This window comes from Chiloscyllium plagiosum, chromosome 11 (genome assembly GCF_004010195.1).
Source record: "Chiloscyllium plagiosum isolate BGI_BamShark_2017 chromosome 11, ASM401019v2, whole genome shotgun sequence".
Taxonomy (NCBI): Eukaryota; Metazoa; Chordata; class Chondrichthyes; order Orectolobiformes; family Hemiscylliidae; genus Chiloscyllium; species Chiloscyllium plagiosum.
The window spans coordinates 4,448,376-4,464,517 of NC_057720.1; the positions used below are offsets into that span (position 1 = coordinate 4,448,376).

A 16,142-nucleotide genomic window follows, 5' to 3' on the forward strand; every position below is an offset into this window, starting at 1 on the left:
TGACATCGATTAGGTGGCCCAAAAGCAAAAGATGGCGCCTGAGGATCAGTGACTTCAATATTCATTGGGTCAAGTGTAGACAGCAGTGAGGCAGTGGTGGAGGGATGGTGGCACAAGCTTCATTGACAGTGATGGGCTGGCTCAGGACTGAAGGACTCTGATCAAAGTATGCCTTTCCTTTCTTGTTCTTAAATTATTCAAAATGGCCCTGTTTTGTGGCAACTGTATTTTATTGTATGCTTACTGTAAAATACCGATGACAATAAAATCAAAATTAAATCAGAAGTCTATATGAGTTTTCACCACACTCTCCTCCCCACCATTTCTTTTTCTAAACTCCAGTGAATCCCATCCTAACTGCTCCAGTCTCCCATCATACATCTGTGCTGCCATCCTAGGTATCAGTCTGTCAGTGGAATCTGTGTTGCTTCCCCTCCATAGCCAGAACATATGTCCTCAGATAAGGATTCCAAAACTGCAGACAATATTCCAGGTGTGATCTCACCAAGGCCCTGTGCAATTGCAGCAAGACATCCCTGCTCCTATGCTCAAATCCTCTTGCTATGAAATTCAACATACCATTTGCCTTCTTTACCACCTGCTGCACCTGCATGCTTACTTTCAGCGACTGGTGTAGAAGGACACCTAGACTCTTACTGAACCTGTCTCTTTTTCAATTTATCACCAATAATCTGCCTACCTGTTTTTGCCATCAAAGTAGATAACCTTGCATTGATCCACTTTATACTTCATCTGCCATGCATTTACCCACTCACTCAACTTGTCCAAATCACATTGAAATACCTCTGCATCCTCCCCTCAGCCTATTGTCCTACTCCATCTTTGCATTGCCCACAAATCTGGGGATATTACATTTAGTTTCCTGATCTAAATCCTAAAAAAAAATTGCACTGGTCCTTGTGATAGCTCACTGGGCTCTGGCTTTACTCAGTAAAAGAGCTGTTAATTCCTATCTTTCATTTCCTATATTGGCACAGCAACACTAATTTCCAATTACGTCCTGGAACTTTGTAACTCAGAGTATGAATTCAACTCTTCAGTTGCCAGTTAGTGTGAATGTTAATGTTGCTGTGTGTTGTAAACTCACCATTATGTTTCCAAATGGACCTTTATTTCATAGACTTGAGGAAAATCTATTTACCACAAAGCCAGTGACCACCATTTTCCAAATCCCACTGTGAGATGACATTAGTGTCATGATCAGGAGTTGGACAAATGATATTGGGATACACGCCCATTGTAAACTCAAGAGATAACTGTTGGCAACAATACTTCAGAACTAGTGCAAAGAAATACTCAAGGTTAATGACATTATGGTGGTCAAGTTACCCTCCAACATTTGTTCAACAAAGTTTACTCAGTGACTCCCATCTTCAGTATTGCTCTGTTGCCTGGCGGCTCTGGGATTTATATTAGTGCAAATCATACCATCAAGGGAAAGTAAGAAATGAGAGCATATCCAGCATGTAAATACCATGGTTATGGCAGAAACATTAATTTTAAAGAATCTAGTGAAGGTGTAGAATTCTTTACTGCAGAGGGCTATTGAGGTTGGCTCATTAATGTCAATGCAAGGCTGAGATCAGTAAGGGAATCAAGGGAAAAGGCAAGAAAGTAGAGTTAAAGATTATCAGATCAGCCAGGATCTCACTAAATGACGGAGCAGAGTTGATGGGACATTCACCAACCCTTCCTGCCCTTTATCCTTCTGATACACTCACTGGGGACACCTCAGCATCTCTCCTGATCCTCCATCACAAATAATTATTCTTCCATCCACTTCGATCATACTCAATCTCTCACTTTGGCTCATGGCAGGAAATATTGGCTCATGTCCTGAACTGAAGTCTCTGCAGACCCAGTCTGATGTATCTGTAATCCTGGACTGCATTGCACTTGGCCCCACTGGACTGCGTTGCACTTGGCTCCACTGGACTGACTGTGGCCCAAAACCCAGAAGTCAAAGACATGGATGTCTGGACTCTCATGCAACAAATTGCCTGACCACAGCCAACCCCATGGACTGCAATGGAAAGAGCCCTTTGAATGTCTGTAGCAGTAGACACTGATTGACTGCAGGAGAAAGTGAGGGCTGCAGATGTTGGAGATCAGAGCTGAAAATGTGTTGCTGGAAAAGCACAGCAGGTCAGGCAGCATCCAAGGAACAGGAGAATCGACGTTTCCGGCATAAACCCTTCTTCAGGAATGAGGAAACTGGAGAAATCTGAGTTCATCCCTTGTGGTGCAACACGACGGTTGGAGGAAGAGCGCCTCATCTTCTGTCTGGGAACCCTCTAATCACAAGGGATGAACTCAGATTTCTCCAGTTTCCTCATTTCCCCTCCCCCCACCTTGTCTCAGTCAAATCCCTCGAACTCAGCACCGTCTTCCTAACCTGCAATCTTCTTCTTGACCTCTCCGCCTCCACCCCACTCCAGCCTATCACCCTCACCTTGACCCCCCTCCACCTATTGCATTCCCAACGCCCCTCCCCCAAGTCCCTCCTCCCTACCTTTTATCTTAGCCTGCTGGACACACTTTCCTCATTCCTGAAGAAGGGATTATGCCCAAAACGTCAATTCTCCTGTTCCTTGGATGCTGCCTGACCTGCTGCGCTTTTCCAGCAACACATTTTCAGCTCTGATTGACTGCAGTCCCTTAACTTTTGCACATGATCATTTACTTGGAGCACATGCCTTGTGTTTGCCACATAAACTGCTGGCACATACTATCCTCATTACTCAATCCATCCTCATTACTGAAGTTTCTCATTCCTGAAACCATTCTTGTAAAAAGCTTTTCTCCAATGAGTTCACATCTTTCTGATAATGTGTTGCACAGAACTGTACACAATAGTCCAGGTGAGGTCTGGCAAGCTCCTGATACAAGTTCAATATCCCCTTCTTGCTCTTGTATTTAATGTCCCTATTACTAAAGCTGCTTTGCTTATGCTTTCCATATTTTCAATGATCTGTGCATGTATACATCCAGGTCCTTTTGCTGTTACACCCACTTTAAAATTGTTCCCTTCTATTTTGTATTGTCTTTCAATGTTCTTTTCACCAAAGTGTACCACCTCATACTTTTCTTCATTGATGTCATCTGCCACCTAACCACCCAATCCACCTCGATATGGAAACATACTGTCATTCTTTCATTCCTGATGGATAAAATCCTTGAACTTCCTTCCTCGTACCAGACATAACATAAGACCATGGACAGCAGTGTCTCAGAAACATAGGTGGCCAGCACCATTTCAAAGGCAGTCAGGGAATGGAGATAAATAGTATCCTTGCCAGAGATATCACCATCAAAGGAAGGAAGGAAGGAAAGAAATAAAAACTTATTTAAAATGGTATCAGGTGATCACAGTTTCCGGTTTACATCGAGTACAGCTACTTCATGTGTTTCCATTGTGCAGAGTGAGATCTCTGCTGTACAACATACCAACTCACTCATTTTACATTACTTAACCTACAGCACCATGGACTGCAGTGGTTCAAGAACACAGCTCACCACTACCTTCTCAAGGGCAGCTAGGTACGGGCAATAAATACTGGCCCAACCAACGATGACTGTGTTAAACAAGTGAATTAAAAACAAAAGATTTTCTATTTAATTAGAGAAATGAATGGTTTCAATTCACACAGCGCCTGAAGCTTCCAAAGCACTTGGCCTTAATGTGGGATACTTGCTGAGAGGCAACACATTTGCCAGTCATAGGTAACAAAGTAACTGCATAGAGGCCGGTATCCTGTCACCAAGTCACTCATGCACAGTAACTGTGGCCAGCCAGCTCAGAGTCAGCCCCCCGAACTGAGGAGATTATAATCCCCCATTTTTAATGGAAATGTTAACAAAGAACATTCTACAGACAACATCTCAAACAGTAAATCCAACTCCAGAGTGCTGAAAACATGAATCTCCTGTTTTTTTTTACCAGCTGCACTATCCCCTAAGAGCTGTTGACACAAGGAGGAACATTTTTACATTAAATGGTTCGGGTCTGGAATGCATTGCCTGAGAGCGTGGAGGAGACCAATTCAATTGAAGCTTTCAAGAGTGAATTGGATTTTTTTATCCATCCATATGATATGATAATCCCTGATTTGGGATTAGGGATGGATAAACCTACACCTCTAGTTTTGGACCCCCCTACTCTGGGAGGAAAGAGCTTGTCTATTCACCTTATCTATGCCCCTCGTGATTTTATAGAGACAAAAAAAACTTCAGTTGCTGGAATCCAAAGTAGACAGGCAGGAGACTGGAAGAAAACAGCAAGCCAGGCAGCATCAGGAGGTGGAAAAGTTGATGTTTCGGATGTAACCCTTCCTCAGGACTGAAGAAGGGTTACACCAAAACATCAACTTCTACACCTCATGATTTTATAAACATCAATAAGGTGTCCCCTCAGCCCCTAATGCTCCACGGAAGAAAGTCCTAGCCTATCCAGCCTCTCCTTATAACTCAAACCCTCCAGTCTCAGTAATATCCTTGCAAATCTTTTTTGCACCCTTTCCAGTTTAAAAGGTAGCATGGTGGCTCAATGGTTAGCACTGTCGCCTCACAGTACCAGTGGACCCAGGTTTGATTCCAGCCTCAGCTGACTGTCTGTGTGGAGTTTGCACATTCTCCCCATTTCCTCCCACATTCCAAAGATGTGCAGTTAGATAGATTGGCCGTGGTAAATTGCCCCATTGTGTCCAGAGATGTGTAGGTTAGATTGATTAACCATGAGAAATACAGGAGGTGGGGGGTGAGTCTGAAATGTTATTCAGAGAGTTGGTGTGGACTTGTTGGACCAAGCAGCCTGTTTCCACACCTTAGGAATTTAATGAACATCTTTTCTATGGAAATACTCTGGTATTTTTCATTCAATCTCAGAGTTGCTACAGACTACACTCTTCTTGTTTTGTAGTGAAAACCTTCCTTTCATTTTTCATTTTACTGGCAGCATTTAATTTTCTCCCAGACACACAGACCTAAGAGGCGTTTTTGATTCCCTTCCCCCATTGGCCCATGTAGTTTTTGCACACAGCAATCCAGCCGTGACCTATTAAGACCTCTTTGAGTGTGTGGACATGATGACCAGCTCATGCACCAGTGGGGTCACTTGACTCCAGCTAACCTTCCATTTTAATTATTGTTAAAGTGTGAATCCTTATCACTTCTTTGTATCTCTGGTTTCGCTCCCTGAATCAATAGTCAATGTTTTTGGAATCAACAGTTTTTCAAGTTCATTCGCACTTGCCTTCGTGCCAATTGGAATCTTTATTCTAGACCTTCCTGGTGCCCTTATGTCATATAAACTTGTTTTTGCAATGTTAAGAACATAGAAATATAAAAAAAAGGAGCAGGAGTAAGCCTTTTGGCCCTTCAAGCCTGCTCCACCATTTAATTTGATCATGGCTGATTTGATCATTGAACTCAACCCTCTGCTCTCACTTTCTCCCCATTGATCCCTTTATTACCAAGAACTATATCTAACTCCTTCTTGGAAACATTCAATATTTTGGTCTCAACTACTTTGTCATGGCAGAGAATTCTGCCACCCAGGTTGATAGGGTTGTTAAGAAGCCATTTGGTGTGTTGGCACTTATTGGTAGGCCGATTGAGTTTCGGAGCCACGAGGTCATGCTTCAGCTGTACAAGACACTGGTAAGGCCACTCCTGGAGTATTGCGTGTAGTTCTGGTTACCGCATTATAGGAAGGATGTGGAAGTTTTGGAAAGGGTTCAGAGGAGATTCACTAGGATGTTGCCTCGTATGGAAGGAAGGTCTTACGAGGGACGGCTGAGGGAACTGGGGCTGTTTTCGTTGGAGAGAAGAAGGTTGAGAGGTGACTTAATTGAGACATATAAGATAATCAGAGGGTTAGGTCAGGTTGACAATGAGAGCCTTTTTCCTCAGATGTTGAAGGCTAACACAAGTGGACATAGCTTTAAATTGAGGGGTGATAGATTTAGGACATATTTCAAGGTAGTTTCTTCACTCAGAGAGTAGTAGGAGCGTGGAACGGCCTGCCTACAACAGTAGTAGACGTGCCAAAATTAAGGGCATTTAAATGGTCATTGGATAGTCATATGGATAAAAATAGGATGGTGTAGATAGATGGGCATCAGATTAATTTCACAGGATGGCGCAACATCGAGGACTGAGGGGCCTGTACTACGCTGTAACATTCTATGTTCTATGTTCTAATTCCACTCTCTGGGTGAAGAAATTTCTTCTCATCTCAGTCCTAAATGCCCTTTCCCATATCCTTAAATTTGCTCATTGTCTCTGTATCTGATGTCATCAATCATCATTCTCTGTGACGATCATTTGTACTTTAAACGCACGTAGAATTAAAACTTGTAAGAGTGACAATCACACTTCCAATATTTTCTCTGACATAAAGGCTTGTTTCTCAGGCTATTCTCCAGACTTACCTGTAAGTATTTTAACGCTCATCTGGACAGTCTCTCACATTGACTGCTCCATTATGTTGACCTCATCCAACGCACTGCTGCCTGTATCATTACTCGCACAAAGTCCCATTCACCCATTACAGTTCAGCGGCATTTCCTGATGGAACATCAACATTTCAGCTTAAAACTCATGTCCTTATTTAATTCTTAAAAAGGTGGTGGAAGCAACTTTGCATATTTTTAATGCAGAGGAATGATTGACCAAGAGGGTGAAAGGTTATTGGAAATCAGCAAGGATGTGGAGTAACCATTTCAGCTGTGATCATGCTGAATGACAGAGCAGGTTTGAGGAGTAGGCTGAATGGCCTACCCTTCCTCCTAATTCCTATGTGTGTATGCTTTCACATGCTTCGTTATGACTTTATCCCATCCCGGTTATAGGGCTGCCTGGTGGCTCAGTGGTTAGCACTGCTGCCTCACAGCTCAGGGACCTGGGTTTGATTCCAGCCTCGGGTGACTGCCTGTGTGGAATTTGCACATTCTCCCCGTGTCTGTGTGGGTTTTCTCTGAGTGCTCCGGTTTCCTCCTACAGTTCAAAGATGTGCAGGTTTGGATGCTAAAGCGTCCATAGTGTCTAAAGATGTGCAAGCTACGTGGATTAGCTGTGAGAAATACAGGGGTGGAGGGGTGGGTGTCCTTTGGAGGACTTGTGTGGATTCAACAGGCTGAATGGTTGCTTTCCCACTGTAGGGATTCTAGTTCAGTAACTGCCCCAGCACTATACCCATCTAAAATCTCTGTGCTCTTCCAATTCTGTACATCCCTGATTTAGATCACTCCTCACTACTAGCCATGCATTCAATTCCAAGCTCAAGGATACCCTTCCAAACCTTTCCATCTCTGTGGTTCTTTGAGTGCCCTTAAAACATGACTCCGATATCCCATTCTAGGATTGAGTTGTGTGCATTGTCTCTGAATCACTTTGATTGTAATTACACATTGTTTTCCAAAGAAGGTGACCACACAACTGTAGAGGTGATTTCAGAAAAACTCTGATTTTATGTTTTCTTCCTTTTGCAATAAACAATACTCCACTGGCTTTCCAGCTCATTTGCTAATAGTACCTGCTCATTTCATGTGAATCATGTACTAGGCCATCCTTTATACACTAAATTCTGCAATCTCTCTCTGCTTAAATAGCATGCTGCTTATCCTTTCTTCTGCTAAAATCAACTGTAAATGCTCAAAACTGATGAAAGATACACTGCAGAGTTCTGGGCAGCTCCCATACACCCTTCATTGATTCGTAAGGCACTTTATAACCAAAGAAAGTTCCACATGGTAGACTCATTAGTAAAGTTATGTCACATTGGATTCAGGGTGAGCTTGCCAATTGTCTACATAATTAGCTTAATGACTGGAGACAGGGAACAGTGGTGGAGGGTTGCTTTTTGGACTGGTGGCCTGTGATCAGCAATGTTCTGCAGTGATCCGTTCTGAATCCTGTTTTTTCTGTGATTTACATCAATGATTTGGATGAGAATATAGATGGCATAGTTAGTACGTTTGCAGATGACACCAAGCTTGTGGCATTGCGGACAGTGAAGAAGGTTTTCTAAGATTACAAATGGATCTTGATCAAATGGATCAATGGGCTGAAAAATGGCAAATGGAGTCTAATCTGGATAAACACAAGGTATTGCAGTTTGGCAAAACAAACAGGTGTAGGACTTATACAATAAATGGTAGGGGCCATGGGTAGTGTTGTATAATAAAGGGTCCTAGGGGTGCAGGTTCATAATTCTTTGAAGTTTGCCTCACATATTGACAAGGTGGTTAAAAAGGTCATTGGCACGCTTGCATTCATTGCTCAGACTCTGAACTCCAGCATCTGTAGTCCTCACTTTCTCGTAGGAGTTGGGAAGTCATGCTGAGGTTGTACAGGACATTACTGAGGCCTCTTCTGGAGAACTGTGTTCACTTCTGCTCTCCCAGTTATAGAAAGGATATTATTATCCTGGAGAGATTTCAGAAGAGATTTACCAGGATGTTGCCAGGTATGGAAGGTTTGAGTTATAAAGAAAGGCTGGCTAGGCTAGGATTTTTCGCTGGAGTGTAGGAGGTTGAGAAACGACCTAATAGAAGTTTAGAAACTAATCAGAGGTATAGATAGAGTTAATGGTAGCTGTCTTTTTCCGAGGATGGGTAATCTCAAGACTATGGGACACATTTTTAAGTTGCGAGGAGAAAGATTTGAAAAAGACATGAGGCGAAAATTTTTAACACAGAGGATGGTTCCTGTGTGGAATGAACTTCCTAAGGAAATGACGTATGTGGGTACAATTACAATGTTTAAAAGATATTTGGATACATACATGAATAGGAAAGGTTAGGAGGGATATGAGCCAGGAGCAGGCAGGTGGGACTAGTCTGATTTAGGATTATGCTTGGCATGGACTGCTTGGACTAAGTGGTCTGTTTCTGTGCTGCATGACTCTACTCTGGTCTCCTTCCTCTCGGAAGGATGTTGAGAAACTTGAAAGGGTTCAGAAAAGATTTACAAGGATGTTGCCAAGGATGGAGGATTTGAGCTGCAGGGAGAGGCTGAATAGGTTGGGCCTGTTTTCCCTGAAGCATCAGAGGCTGAGGGGTGACCTCATAGAGGTTTACAAAATTATGAGAAGCATGGATAGGATAAATAGACAACGTCTTTTCCCTGGGGTGGAGGAGTCCAGAACTAGAGGGCATAGGTTTAGGGTGAGAGAGGAAAGATAAAAAAGAGACCTAAAAAGTAACTTTTTCATGCAGAGGGTGGTGTGTGTATGGAATGAGCTGCCAGAGGAAATGGTGGAGGCTGGTACAATTACGACATTTAAAAGGCATCTGGATGGGTATTTGAATAGGAAGGGTTTAGAGGGATATGGGCCAAGTGCTGGCAAGTGGGACTAGATTAGGTTAGGATATCTGGTCGGCATGGAAGAGTTGGACCGAAGAGTCTGTTTTCATGCTGTACATCTCTATGAGTCTATAACTGAAGGAGAAATGTTAGCCAGGACATTGAAGAGAAAGTTTTTCTTCAAAGTGGTGCTTTCATCATTTAGAATAACAATGATAGATGATAACAATGATAGATAACAAAGATGGGTCTAGCTCTAATTTTCAAACTATTGCCCCCTGTCCTGAATTGATTCTACTGGTGTTTATGCAGCTGTTTAGTGTCAGTCAGAACTATACAGAGGCATTTCTACCTCAGAGTGCACGACCCCAAAATGTCAGCTCGTGATTCCTCTTATGATCCCAAAGCCCAGTTTCTAAAACAACTTGCATGGAGCAAAATCAGACAAGTTTATAATATTACGATGGGCATGAACAGGATAACTAGTAAGCAGCTGTTCCTCTTCATCGAAGGATCAATATGAAGGGGGAGTAACATTCTAGTGAAAAGCAGGAGGCTTGGAGGCTATTTGAGAAAAGCTTCTTTCACCCAGAGGCTGGTGGTGGTCTGGGATGCACTGCCTGGGAGGGTAGTTGGGGTGGGAAACCTCGCAACCTTTAAAATGTATTTGGAAGAGCACTTGAAGTAACCCTGCATCAACATATTATAACATTCAAGGTTACCAGCATAGTGGATGAAGGTGGGACTAGTGTAGATTTGGTGTAGCTTTGTCTGTACAGACCTGTTGAGCTGTAGGGCCTCTTCTGTATCATATGATTCTATGAAGTTGCTTGAATCCTCTGAAGTGCTCCTAAAGTACAATGGAAGCACTTAACAATGTGCTTGAATAATTAAAATGCCTCATTTGTATAATGGCTTCATGAAAGATTCATGTAAGAGAACAGTCCAATGACATATTCTTTGGAAGATTAATTTATGACGAAGAGATTAAATCAACTCATTGCTGAGTAAGAGTGTCACTATCTAAACGTTCATCATAAAACTTGACCAGATGGATAGTGAATATAATTGGAATTTAGAATCATGCTTTTCCGAACATGAAATTCTGCACAAAATCATTGTCTCCATTTTTCTCCAACTTGCAAGTATCCCTCTGGATATCTGACTGAGGTGGGACTGCTTCATTTTTTTTCTTAAAAGATTCAATGTGACCCAAAGCAAATTTCAACAAAGTCAACAAAAAATTGACAGATGGAACAAAATGTGTGCCACATAGTCATTGTACCAATAAGTGCACATTTATCTTGTTCTCGCTGGGTCATCATAACCTGTACAATAGGATTACAGCCATGTCAAGCCACATCATCAATTTAACTTTATACATTTTACAAATATATGTCTGGATAAATGAATAAAACTTGCCGATGGGCATTGCTTTTACAATGAGAATGAAATGCAGTCGTCCAAGTAGTGTTAGGATTTGGGGGACCTATTGCCTCTTTGAAATTAGTTAAAGGGAATAATGTTATTCCAAAGTCGTGAACTTTGGTCCTGATAAAAAGTGGTTTACTCAGCAACTTGATGACTCCAAGTGGTCACCTGATGCAGGGTTACTGACTATATATGAGGAGACAGAATCCAACCAACTCCAGATTCAACATGAAGGCAATCATCTTCTTGTTGGCTCTCGCCTTTGCGGGTAAGGCAGAACTTGAAACATTCCCCTCTCCTGACCCCTACTATTTTTTCAAAAGCAAAATCTTGACCATTTGGTAAAGTCTATTCTCATTTATATTTCTTCTTTAATTTTCAGGAAGTGAACATGTCAACAGATATAGTATGTATTTTGTATTCATACACTGTGAATATTTTTTGCTACCATTTCAGTTTGATACTTTACAATTTGATGCTACTTAACTGTTTCAATTTATGCAGGTCCCAGCTTCTCTGTAAACAAGGTGCACGTTTACAAATACGATGGTGTGATTCTGACTGGACTACCGGAGAAAGGCTTGAACAGAGCTGGTATTAGAATTAGCAGCAAAGTGAAAGTCAGCGGACTTGGGGCAAATCAATTCCTTCTTCAGGTAAGGAGATTTGTGGATTTTGCTGTGGTATGAGATCAGAGCGATCAAGTGGAAATAGAATAATTTCATTCAAGAGTTTGAATTGGATCCTTCAGCCATGGAAATGGGTTTTACTTAAGAAATAAAATAGAAGTTCCTATGTTCGATCAGACCTAAACTTTTAAAATAGCATTAAAGCATCCAAAGCAATTAACAATGTGCTTGCGGCTTTAAATTTATTATTGTTTTGATGACAGGAATGAAGTGTTTTAGTGAGAAAATAATAAGATCTACCAAAGCCATAATTTTCCATGCCACAGTTTTCCAGGTCCAGCCACATGAATGTGCAAAATGAACTTGTTTACACCTTTCACTAAGACCAAGAGACAAAAGTGAGATGCTCCATAAATTTTTCATGACTTCCAAGGCAAAAGCAGATCCTAAAGTAAGAAAGTAATGAGTAGTTAGCCTAACAACACTCATGATTCGGAGGTGCCGGTGTTGGACTGGGGTGTACCAAGTTAAAAATCACATAACACCAGGTTATAGTCCAACAGGTTTTCTTGTAAACACTGGCTTTCAGAGCGCTGCTCTTTCATCAGGTGGTTGTGTGATTTTTAACAACACACAAGAGGCTTTAAGCCATCCAGGATAAAACAGCCTGCTCGTTCAGCAACACATCCACAAATATCCATTTCCTCCATCACCAACACTCAGTAATAACAGTGTGTACTATCAACAAGATTCACTGCAGAAATTCAACAATGATCCTCAGACAGCACCTTCTAAACTCACAACTACTTCCATCTAGAAGGACAAAGGCAACTGATACATGGAACACTACCACCTGTAGGTTGTCCTCCAAGCCACTTAACCAACCTGGCTTGGAAATATATTGCCTTTCCATTACTGTCCCTGGTCAAAATCCTGCAATTCCCTCCCTAACATCATTGTGAGTCTACCTACAGCACAGGAACTACTACAGTTCAAGAAGACAGCTCACCACCACCTTCTCAAGGGATGAGCACTAAATGCTGGCCCAGCCAGCAATGCTCAGGTCCCACAGGAAATTTTGTAGAAGTACAGAGCCAAGGTAATTATGTGAGGGAACAAGGAAAGGGACAAATACTGATCTGGTTAGATGATAGAAAATGAAAAAATGCTCACGAAACAAAACCTAAAGGCACGGATATGTTTGGCCAAATGGCCTTTAACTGACAGTAATTATTCGGTGCACATGTACTGAAAATTGTGCAAGTCAACTATGAACCCATTTATACTGGCTGGTTAGAGTATCAATCAGGATTAATCTTGTGCAATTTGCCATATCAAAAATGTCTGCAAGGCTCCAATCGCTGTTAAAGTGCACATATACAAAAGAATGCAAAGTGTTCAAGAAGCCCAAAGGAGTGTGTCTCTGAACGCTTCATAAACGGAGTTTGGTGCTGCTTTGGATATGCTCCTCAACTTCCCAGATGGTTTGGTGCAGGAGATCAGTCAGAATGCGTAAGAAGTCAGAATTGAAGGATTGGGCAGTTTCGATTAGTTAGTTGAGATGATGACAGTTACACGCATATAATAGCAATGTAAATATGGGTGAAAATCGTATCTTTTCCATGGATAAAGCCAAGTTGGTGGTAAATTATGTATTGACTCTGGCACAGTGTTAATTTCTGGTCCATTTCTTCATCTCAGCTTGAAAACCCTCAGCTTCAAGAGCTGAATGGAATTTGGCCCAAAGACCCGTTTTCATCTCTCCGGCAGCTGACAAATAAACTGGCCACACACCTGATCACGCCTGTGAAGTTTGAGTACAGTAATGGCCGAGTGGGATCTATCTCCGCTCCTGAAAAACTACCTGAAGATATCTTGAACATTCACAGAGGAATCCTGAACATTTTGCAGATCACCATGAAAAAATCCCAAAACTTCTATGATTTGCAAGAGGTACTTTCTTTTTATCACAAAACCTTACAATTCTTTGGCTCTTACTGTGTCTCATGCAATTTTGCAAAGCATGCAGTTATGGCCTTCCTATATAAGGAAGGATGTGCAGAGGGAACGGAGTAAAGATTCACTAAGGGACCGTAGGACTGATGTATGAGGAAATATTGATTTGATTGAACTTGTATTCACTGGAGTTTAGAAAAACATGAGAGAGGACCTGATTAAAATTTATAAAGTTCTAACAGAGCTGGCCACACAAGAGGATATTGCCCCTTGGTGTTAACACTATATATCAAGGGTGACAGTCTTGGAATACAGGGTAGACTATTTAGGACTGAGATGTGGAAACATTTCTTCACACAGAAAATATAGTCAAAATGATGTTTAAAGGCACAAAGAGGGCTGGAGGGGAAACCACAATATGGTATTGAGTTAGAGGGTCAGCCATGATCAGGCTGACTGGTGGAGCAATCCCAAAGAGTTGAATCAGCTTATGCCATCTCTTCATTGTTATCTTTCAATAATTCCATTTTATTTTAACATTTCTAGGCTGGAATTGAAGGAATCTGCCATGCAAGATACATAGTTCAAGAGGATAGAAGAAATGAACGTTTGATTATTTTAAAAGCAAAAGACCTCACCAACTGTCAAGAGAGGATTTTAAAACAAACTGGAACAGTTTACACCCAGCTCTGCCCTTCCTGTCAACAGGTACATTTTTCATCATCATTTCTTTCTCAAATTATTCCACGCTAACTCACAGTTGAAGTAAGATTTTTGCAGACGGAGAGTACATACACATACATAGGATACACATACATACACATTATAGGATACACATACATACACATATATACACATATATAGGATGCACATACAGTGTCAACCTACCCGGTTTAAAGTTTACGCAAAGCCCTACACTTGACTGTTGATTGCTATTATCTTGCACGTTCTCCAGAGTAACGTCTCAACCATCAGAGACCACCTTCCCAGCCACCTGCCCCTTGAATTGGAATCCTTTCGAGACTGGGCGTTGGCTAGCTCAGTTGGTTGGATAGCTGGTTTGCAATGCCAACTAACACCAACAGTTCACTTTAAATTCCCGCCCCATGAAGAAATCTTCTTCTCGACCTCTCTCCTTGTCTGAAGCACGGTGATCTTCAGGTTAAACTCCCACCAGTTGCTTCTCTCTACTGAGAGAGCAGCATTGTGGTCTGGTAGCACGGTGGCATCACTATCTTTTACTGATGAGTTCAAGATGAAAACCTTCAATAAAATGCTCTTATTGTCAAGAACTAAAAATAAGATCATTGTCAGTTTGAATCCAGCTCACAACTGAAAGGCACCATTCTCTCATCTCTAAGGTGGATTAGGTCATGCCTGACTGTGTTTTCTGAACCTACCAATGGAAATACTCAGAAGCATAACAATGGAGATGTTGTTTTCCTATTTTCAGAGAGGCAAGAATATTCGTGCATCTGCTGCTACCACCATTGTCCTGAAACCTACACCTACAGGTGCAATCATTCACGAAGCCAGGTTACGAGAGTTTCATCAATTTACACCATTCCATGAACTTGATGGGACTGTTCACGTAGAGGCCAGGTAAGGCTGTGGACCTTATACAACCAATCCACCTAATTTCTAAGATTTCTCACCATATCATATTACCTTCCATTCATTACGAGTGCCTGTAACTTACAACTTGCAGTTATCTGTAACACCTGTAAATCTAAATCAAGATTAAATTTAGTCCGGAGCACGAAGGTGCCATTTACTAATGTGTGAAACAAAAAGGTGTCCCCACTGACCCTAAACCCAATCCTTTTTCCACTTTATAAGTAGCAGATTGGCTTTCTTTCATTGTCACCTTCATTGGAACTAGCTTCTGATGACCATTTCCCAATGCAGGCAAAGCCTTATCTTGGAGAAGATCATATCTCAATCCATGGAGCAATTACCAGAAATGCCAAAACGTGGAAGCTTACAATATCGCAGTGTGAACAATGTTCTCCAGCAACCATTCCAGCTGCTTAAGGAGACGAATTTGAACAAACAGGTGAACATATTAGCAAATATTATTTCTATATTTAAATTCATTCACGGGATGTGGGTCTCTGGTAAGGTGAGCATTTATTGCCTTTAAAAAAGTTGTTGTGAGCCACCATTATGAGCGTTTCTTTTCATTCATTGGATGTGGGTGTCGCTGACTGGACCAGCATTTACTGCCCATCCCTAATTGACCAGAGAAATCTGGAGTTAATGTAGGCCAGACTAAGTAAGGACATACATTTCCCTCTCTAAAGGATATTGTGAACCATTAACAACAATCATCATTAGGTAGCCATCTCTCTATTACAGACTTTTATCAAATTCATATTTCACCATGATGGGATTTGAACCCATACCCCCAGAACATTGGCCTATGTTTCTGGATTGTCAGTGACATTACCACTATGCCACTATTACCACAATGATTCAGTGCTTGGGCTGTGAGCACAGCCATGAGGGAGGGGGATTTATCTCAAGAGGGTTGGAATATAAAAGCACCGTTGTGCTACTGAGACTTTATAAAGCTCTGGTTAAGCCCCATTTGGAGTACTGTGTCCAGTTTTGGTCCCCACACCTCAGGAAGGACATACTGGCACTGGAGCGTGTCCAGCGGAGATTCACATGGATGATCCCTGGAATGGTAGGTCTAACATACGAGGAACGGCTGAGGATCCTGGGATTGTATTCATTGGAGTTTAGAAGATTAAGGGGAGATCTATTAGAAACTTACAAGATAATACATGGCTTGGA

General features: G+C 41.7%; 1 protein-coding gene across 1 annotated transcript in view; it reads left to right on the forward strand.

Moving 5' to 3' along the window:
- Positions 1-10,986: 10,986 nt before the first annotated feature.
- Positions 10,987-16,142, forward strand: part of LOC122554695 (vitellogenin-like) — a 30,488-nt gene continuing 25,332 nt past the window's right edge. The window contains exons 1-7 of the mRNA XM_043700073.1: positions 10,987-11,026; positions 11,141-11,164; positions 11,263-11,414; positions 13,089-13,340; positions 13,890-14,051; positions 14,797-14,945; positions 15,252-15,399. Coding sequence (XP_043556008.1) covers positions 10,987-11,026; positions 11,141-11,164; positions 11,263-11,414; positions 13,089-13,340; positions 13,890-14,051; positions 14,797-14,945; positions 15,252-15,399 — 927 coding nt within the window. The remainder of the gene's footprint in view (positions 11,027-11,140; positions 11,165-11,262; positions 11,415-13,088; positions 13,341-13,889; positions 14,052-14,796; positions 14,946-15,251; positions 15,400-16,142) is intronic.